Here is an 8474-nt window from a genome sequence, read left to right on the forward strand (position 1 = left end):
TTCTCTGCATAGCACTCATCAAATTATATTTCCTTATTTGCTTAGTCACCTCACCCTGCCTCTAAAAATGTAAGCTCTTTGAGAGAGAATCTTACCATTACTCCATCCCCAGTGCCTAGAAAAATACCTGGTACACACTGAGTACTCAACAAATATTTGTGTCTTAGACAAGAATCTGATGGCACAACTACTAAATGTACCCTCCCCCAAAACTAAGGATTTGAATTCTGGGCCCCTCAGGATAAACAGGAGGAAAGACACCATTGCCCTTTGCAAATTACAATATAAAAGCCTCTCTGGAGGAACTTCTTGATTATACTGACACTGATTTTTTTTTTAAGTCTGCTATATGGTAATGCAATATTGGATTTACTCTGTTCATTAACAATTAATACTTGAGAACATTTACAATATTCATTGAATATAATCTAAGAGAAGGTCAACAGACATTTTTTACTTCTCTATTAATAAGAGAGATGGTCAAATTAATTTATGGCCAAAATTATAATGCCAAAAACTTATAAATAAATACGTGCTTGGTGTTAGTATGGTTACATACAGTTCAGTTTTTGGTGTAAAGTTCTTTGGCTGCAAGAAAGAACACCTGGTTTACTTCACTAATAGAAATATCTCTTAATGCTGGAATGGCTTCTTCTTGGTATTTCTTCTGCTGTTGATTTTTAGCATAGTTATCTGTAAGGAAAGACCAAAAAGTTCTGTTTACCCAAGCAATTTCTTCTACAGTCTCTGTGTCTGATGGAGACCCACCACATAGTTTAGTAGGCTGACGTTTGGATAGTGACAAACATCGTGTTTAACATAATTAAATGATTACTTAAATCCTCTCTTTAGAAGAAATGTCCCTATTAAAATAAAAACATAATTGGTAAAGTATTTTTTTCATCTCTAACTTGGAAAGAAATTAGTATTTTAATCAACCGTACAATGATGATTAAAGTCTCATTTGCACATTTCTCATGGGAACAGAATTATATCCAGGCCTTGAAAATGTATTTAAATAAACACCACAAAACTATTAAATCATTTGGTATAAATATTCATGCAAACTTAACAATTTTCCCTCTTTGCACAAATTATCTATTTGCTGCCAATTCCAATCAAGAATGCATGGAATGCAGTGTATTAGAAAGACATTTAAAAATAATAGAATTGATTTTCGAAATAAATTGTAGAGGCTAATAAAAGTTTTGAAAAGTTGAAAAATCATACCAGGAAACTTAAAAAATACCTTACTTTCTAGAATTTAACCAAGCTCAGGAGTCTGATTTATTTTCATCTTCAGACTTGAAAGAACTTAAAAAAAAATAAAACCAGACGAATGTGTTGTGGTTCTTTTATCCACTTAATTGGAATAAGGAGTACACAATGATCCTGAAGAGGATACACACCCCCAAAGTCCTTTTTCTGAACAAGGTCTGCATGTACTATTTGCTATCTCTTGATCAACAGTGTCTGTTCAGGATAAAAGAAATTTCTCTCAGGCAAAGTTAATGGGAACATATTATAGACACATATAGTATATACTTGTCATTTTATGGGAACATACACCTGCTAACCAGTGTTATAATTCATTATAATTTATTTCCTCCATGAATATAGCTAGTGCATATTCATCAGAACTTAATTCCTCCATGCAAATATTTCCTTTTGTATAAGTTTGTATTTATTTCTCTTAGTAGCTTCTTTTTACTGTTCCAATGTGTGTGTATGTGTGTTTTCTTTTAGGATGGCGTTTCATTCTTGTCGCCCAAGCTGGAGTGCAGTGGCGCGATCTTGGCTCACTGCAACCTCCGCCTCTTGGGTTCAAGTGATTCTCCTGCCTCAGCCTCCCAAGTAGCTGGGATTACAGGCATGCACCACCACCATGTGTTTTACAGCCTGTTCTTTGTTGCTTTTCTGGGTAAAAGTGCTAATACTGTACTCTTTCATTGCCCCAGCACTTTCCTTTTATATAAAGTTACCTGTGATTGTATGAATGGAGTCGAGTGGAGAGGTACTCATCATGTTAATCCCAAACAAGAGCACGTAGCCAATTACTATAGTAATAAGGAGGTAGACAGGTAATGCAACTGCCCAATATCTGCCAAAGAGAATATTAAAGTACATAATAGACACTTTAAAAAAGTTGTAATTCTCAAGAGTCAGTCACAAAGCCAACACGTTTTTTAAATTTAAATGTTATAAAGTAATACGTGTACATACAGACAAATAGTTCCACAAGGCTTATAATGAAAAACTGCAGTTCTCTATCCCACCATCCCAACCTTGGGGTCTCACTCTCCAAAAAGAAATGCTTTGAGCACTTGAGCTGTCTTCTGGTACTTACCTCCTCATTGTTACAAAACATGCTCATAGTACTATTTCTTCATTTTTTTCCATTACAGACATTTTCTCTAGACTTGCTAATATGGAGATGATGAATTAACCTCCTCCTATCCTCTTCTATACTTACATCACAATTTCTCATTATAGCAGCAGGTTTTAGAAATAATTGTAACTATATAAACAAGTTTGTAATGAGGATCTTAGTGCATTATTATTATATATTTTCTTGTACAACATTCTGGGTTTTTTTCTGGAATAATTACATCTTTTTGTCTGTTCACTTGGTTTTCCATGTGTCCACCAATACCAGAGCCTCAAATTCTCTGACAGGACTCTATTATGCCTCTCAGTATCATTATGTACATGGAGTGCTATTTATTTATTTTTTTTGAGAGAGCATTTCCCTCTGTCACCCAGGCTGGAGTGCAATGGCACAATCACGGCTCACTAGCCTCAACCTCCTGAGCTCACTTCAGCCCTGCAAGTAGTGGGACTATAGGCACACAACACCACGCCTGGCTAATTTTTAATTTTTTTTGTAGAAATGTGGTCTTAAGATGTTGGCCAGGCTTTTTTTTTTTTTTTTTAATGATTTATTCTCTATTATTTTCTCTTTCTGGAACTTCTAATAGTTAGATTTTTAACCATTATACTTTCTTCTATTTTCAATTTTTTTGTTCTAATTTCTAGAGATTACCTTTATTTTCCAATCTTTCAATTAAAATTTTAATTTTGATTATGTTTGCAATTTCCAAATACAATAATTTCCTGAACATTCCTTTTCCACAGCATTCTCTTCTTGTTTCATAGTTATAATTGTTTCTTACCTCTTTTAGAATTTTACGTTATTTAAAAATTTTTTTCTGTTTCCTGCATTATCTCTATTTCCTTCAAATTCCCTTTACTTTTCTGCTTTTTCATTTCATGCTAGAGGCTTTATTTTAATGTCTGGTAACTTAGAGTAGTCCATTCATATTTAAAAATGAAGTGCTAACAAGTGAGTTGGAGCACTATGTGTATGTGGGCAGGGATGGTCAACTGGTGAGCCTCACTCTCAAGAGACTTGGCCACTTCACTGGGGTCCTCTAAATGTCAGAAATTTTAGATCCTTTCTCTTGGGCTGGTCAGCTTCCTCAGGAAATAACTATCTATCTTTTTCTGTAAGGAGTAGGGTCTATAAGCCTGGAAGCCCCAAGAGGGAAAATGGAGGAGGAGGTAAACCTTCTCATTAAGCCATGCAGATTTTCACTTACTTCCCTGTTTTCAGTAAGACGCCTCATTCCCACACTCAGACTAAGAAGCCCCAACGCTAGAGACTCTTACTCAACCTTGCCAGAGAGTAAAACTCCTGTTTTCTGCAGGGGAGGGCAGGGCGGGTCTCCCAGCTTTGAGGGATGAGAGAGGGAGATTTGAAGGCTGAAGCCTTTAAACATGTTTTCAGTCCAACCCAGAATTAAAGAGCTACCTGGTACCCCAATGTCTGAGCTATTCTGGAGTTCTAGGGCACAAATATTCTTGCTAGCTTCCCTACTTCAGCAATGTGAAAATCACAGAAACAAAGGCAGTTACTTCTCACCTATCACAATCCACTTTCCAAAATGTGGTTGATAACTCTTTTCTGCTATCCTATTGTTTCTGTGGTTTATACCTTAAGTCGTTTTTTTTTTCCTGTAGGGTCATTTTAACAAGATTTTTGGCGGAAATGGATGGAGATAAACATGCATGTTCATGCTACCATCTTTAATTAGAGAGGTATCAATAGCGATCTTTAAAAAGCTTTCAATTTCTATATGGCTATTGATGAATTTTAGGAGAATAAATATTTAAGATTTGGATAGGTTTAAGAAAGGATATGATTCCTCAAAATAGCACTAATTATATCCTCATTTAAGAAATATATTAAACTTACTTTTGAGGCCAATAGGTTAAACCTAAAGAGTTTAGCCAAGATTCAGGAATAAAGGCCCACACGAGGTAAAGTACTGTAGAAAAGAAAAGGAAAAAAAAAGAAAAAAAAGAGGAAGAGAAGTCAGTAAGACATACATCTAATCTATCAATCTATTAAGATTCAGACAAAACTGAAAGCTCTTTTGAAGTGTCCCTGATTCACTTAGAAATGATTTTTTCCTCCTTTCAGTTCTTCTAGCTCCTTGTTTGTACAATTCTTATAATACTTATAATTACTGTATTAGTCATTTTTTTTTTTTTTTTTGAGTGCAGTGGCCAGATCGCAGCTCACTGCAAGCTCCGCCTCCCAGGTTTACGCCATTCTCCTGCCTCAGCCTCGGAGTAGCTGGGACTACAGGCGCCCGCCACCTCGCCCGGCTAGTTTTTTGTATTCTTCAGTAGAGACGGGGTTTCACCGTGTTAGCTAGGATGGTCTCGATCTCCTGACCTCGTGATCCGCCCATCTCGGCGCCCCAAAGTGCTGGGATTACAGGCTTGAGCCACCGCGCCCAGCCTATTAGTCATTTTTTTAACATCTTAACTTTCACACTATATTTTAAGCAATTCAAGGACACAAATCACGGCCTAGCAATTGTTGTAATCCTTATTACCTAGCAATTTGCTTTATGTACAGTAAGTGTTCAATACTTCATCCCCACAAGGTTGAAGTAATTATAGACATTTAGTTGCTCAAAGGGAAATTTACCTATCCTAGTTCTCATCCACCACATGTTGAGCTTCTGCCTTATCTCCCAGAGTACAAAGTTATTTTCCTCAATCCCAAATCTCTGTGGCACTGTTTACTGTTATCCCACCATAACAACAACAATGGCTAAGTTCTGAGCACTCACTGTGGGTTAAGCACATTTCCAAGCATTCTGTACCCATTATTTAAGATAATCTTCTATGACAATCCTCTGAGGCAAGTACGCAATTTTAACTGATGAGGAAATGGAAGCTTAGAAAGGATTCATCACCCATCCAAAGTAAGCGGCAGAGACAAATTTTAACTACCTACTACATCAGTGATGATGCATTCTTTTCTTAACAAGTATGTATTACAGAATTCTGTACATCAGGAGTGTGAGACACAATATTGAATCCAAAAGAGATGGCTTCTGCCCTCCCTAAACTTAATATCTAGTGGTGAATAGAGAAAACTGGTATTTCCACTACATTGTGATAAGTACTCATGAATGAGTAATAAAAGATGACGGTGGCTCACGCCTGTAAGCCCAGCACTTTGGGAGGCCGAGGCGGGCGGATCATGAGGTCAGGAGATCGAGACCATCCTGGCTAACATGGTGAAACTCCGTCTCTACTAAAAAAAATACAAAAAATTAGCCGGGCGTGGTGTGGGCGCCTGTAGTCCCAGTTAGTTGGGAGGCTGAGACAGGAGAATGGTGTGAACCCGAAAGGCGGAGCTTGCAGTGAGCCGAGATCGCGCCACTGCACTCCAGCCTAGGCGGCACAGCGAGACTCCGTCTCAAATAAAATAAAATAAAATAAAATAAAATAAAATAAATAAATAAATGACATAGAAGCACATTAAAAGGCCCTCCTTCCACTCCATGTCCCCCTTCCCCTTGCTTAATTTCTCCCCATGGTACTTTATCACCTGATACTATATATGTTTTTCTTATTTAATTTGTCCATTGACTATCTCCCCCCAGCGTTAGAATAAAAACTCTATGAAAGCAGGGCATTTTTGGCTGTTTTGGTCCTTCCTAGCCTATAACAGTGCCTGGCACATGGTAAGCACCAACAAATACTTGAATTACTTTTTGGTTGTGGGTATCATGGAATTTAATTTTTTTTTTTTTTTTTTTGAGACAGAGTTTCACTCTTGTTGCCCAGGCTGGAGTGCAATGGTGCGATCACCGCAACCTCCGCCTCCCGGGTTCAGGTGATTCTCCTGCCTCAGCCTCCCGAGTAGCTGGGATTACAGGCATGCGCCACCATGCCCGGCTAATTTTGTATTTTTAGTAGAGACGGGGTTTTTCCATGTTGGTCAGGCTGGTCTCAAACTCCCGACCTCAGGTGATACGCCCGCCTCGGCCACCCAAAGTGCCGGGATTACAGGCATGAGCCACTGCGCTGGCCAGAATTTAAGTCTTAAAGTGATTGCTTTTATTTATTCATAACAGCTTCTAATCCTTGATACACTCTTTGAACAAGAATTTACGAAAGTGCTAACAATAACATCAGTAGCTAACACTTATTAAGTCCTTAACCGTTCCTAGGCATTATTTTATGTGCTTTACATAAATTACCCCGGTTAATCCTCACAACAGTCAGAAGAGGCAGCAGAGTGAAGTCAGTCAGTGTATTTGAGCTCAAATTTAGAGGCCTATCATTTAGTAGCTTTGCAATCTTGAGCAAGTTACTGAAACCACAGGATGCTCATCTTTAAAGTAAGGACAATAATAACAGAACCTACCCCATAGAACTGTTTCATGTGTCACAAGCATTTAACAACCATCATTATCACTAACCTTTTACACATAAGGAACCTGAGGTTCAAAAAATTTGCTGAGGGTCCCAGCTCACATGGCTAATCTGTGGAGGAGTCAGAATTTGAACTCAGTTGTAACTTCTTCACTTCATTTCAGTTGTAACAGCCTGGCCATTATATTCATCTGCAAGCAGTACTGATGGTGCAGGCTGATATTTTAGTTAGGGTTCAGAAGTACTACCACTCCTCCACTTTCCTAGTTTCCAAAGAGTTGCAGAACGTTGGATCAGGGGCACTCAATTTTCACCCTCTTGTGTGCCTCAAAATTCCCAAATCCTTTTGGGGAGAGACTTGGGGCTTGCTGAGTGACTGGGCATACTAGTGTCTCAGTGAGCGTCAGTCTCCGTATCTGTAAAACGGAATGTTACGGGGATTAAGGGAGATGAAAAGGATGAAAAGGACACACCTTTCAACCCGACTTCTCTGGGTTACTTCTTTTGTTCCCCAGATCCCCGCAGGGCACACTGGTGCCACACCAAACTCCTGGGGTCCAAACCCTTTCACGCCCTCATTCACGGCCTTTCCACGTCTTCCCTCTCTCCTACTCTTTTCTAATCAGCATCAGTGCCAGGGGGAAAGGCCTCTGTAAAAGCCTTGACTTTCCAGTCTGGTTTCAATGTGTCTCCACCGTGCTCCCCGACACTCGTCACACTGAGCACTAACTGTAGATTTACTCATCTGTCTCCTCCACAAGACCACGACCTCCTTAAGGGTAGGGACCAGGCTTTATTCACTTTGCCATTGCGTCTGGTGCTGTATAAATATTTGTAGAGACTAAAACCTCCTAGGCTAGTGCTGGCACACAGAACACTCAACAAACACGAGTTCCCTTCAGATTTTCTTAAAAAAAGACATAGGGAGAAAGAATCAACAGTTCATGTGTGCACAGTCTAACCAATGGATTCTTCCCTTGTCACTGAACGCCAGAAAAAGCCCCTGGCCATCCATCAGGAAAGTACTTACTGAAGCCAAACTGGGAGCTTAAGAAAAGAACAAAGCCATAAATCGCTCTTTCTGGCAATGGCGACGGTGAATTTTCCACCATTTTTCCTGTGGCTTTAGACAATCTGTGGAAAAGGAACACAATCAGCCGTCAGCGAGGTGCTTTCAGGCACCATTGGTTCATTCTCGCCCCATCGCTCCGCCGTGGGCACGGCCCCACGCCGCGCAGAATCGCCTCCTGTGCCCCGGTCCGCAACCCGCGCCCCCGCCTCGCGCGCACACAGGCACCCAGGCTGGCGCGCGCCCCGCAACAGAAGGGGTGACGGGGGATAGGGCAGCGAGAGGGGGTCCGGGGAAGAGAGTCGCGCTCCAGCTCTGCGAGCGTGGCCTCCCTGTGGAAGGAGAGGTCAGGGAACAAAGGCTCGCGCGGCGCCTACCAGCACGTGGGCCTACTGGGTCGCGGCGCCCAGGCCCCGGGCCCTGCCCACTCGTGGAGATTTACATTTCTCATTCGAGGCAAGGTATTGGGGGGGGGCCCTCGACCTCGGGTCCTTCATACGCCCACCCGGGCCCCTCTCGACACCTCGGACACCTCAACGCTGAGTCGTCTGCGCAAGCGCCGACCAGGCAGCCGCAGTGGGGGAGAAAAGAGGAAAACCTGAGCGAAAGGCCTAGGCGCAACGGCAAACCCCACCTTGGCGCAGGCGCACGACGACCCTCCCTG

General features: G+C 41.0%; 1 protein-coding gene across 4 annotated transcripts; it reads right to left on the bottom strand.

The window, feature by feature from the left end:
• Positions 1-348: 348 nt before the first annotated feature.
• Positions 349-8471, bottom strand: PIGP (phosphatidylinositol glycan anchor biosynthesis, class P). Of its 4 annotated transcripts, XM_011953998.1 has the most exons (6): positions 8343-8471; positions 7772-7875; positions 7483-7648; positions 4256-4328; positions 1983-2101; positions 349-693 (listed from the first exon to the last, which is right to left on the bottom strand). In XM_011953998.1, exons 3-6 carry the CDS (start codon positions 7484-7486, stop codon positions 563-565), a joined length of 327 nt encoding a protein of 108 aa, XP_011809388.1. In that variant the 5' UTR covers positions 7487-7648; positions 7772-7875; positions 8343-8471; the 3' UTR covers positions 349-562. The 4 variants fall into 4 exon arrangements, with proteins under 4 accessions (XP_011809388.1, XP_011809385.1, XP_011809386.1 ...); XM_011953995.1 differs by lacking the exon at positions 7483-7648 and having other exon boundaries at positions 8343-8465; XM_011953996.1 differs by lacking the exon at positions 7483-7648 and having other exon boundaries at positions 8334-8348.
• Positions 8472-8474: the final 3 nt, after the last annotated feature.

The sequence above is a fragment of the Colobus angolensis genome, unplaced genomic scaffold (assembly GCF_000951035.1).
Source record: "Colobus angolensis palliatus isolate OR3802 unplaced genomic scaffold, Cang.pa_1.0 Scaffold38, whole genome shotgun sequence".
NCBI classification, from domain to species: Eukaryota; Metazoa; Chordata; class Mammalia; order Primates; family Cercopithecidae; genus Colobus; species Colobus angolensis.

Excerpts from the sequence above, each read along its gene's own strand:
- PIGP (XM_011953995.1), bottom strand. The coding sequence starts at position 7,853 with ATGGTGGAAAATTCACCGTCGCCATTGCCAGAAAGAGCGATTTATGGC. Across the intron at positions 2,102-4,255 it reads TTAACCTATTGGCCTCAAAA|ATATTGGGCAGTTGCATTAC; the intron begins GTAAGTTTAATA and ends TCTCTTTGGCAG. Across the intron at positions 694-1,982 it reads CTCCATTCATACAATCACAG|ATAACTATGCTAAAAATCAA; the intron begins GTAACTTTATAT and ends CTTTCCTTACAG.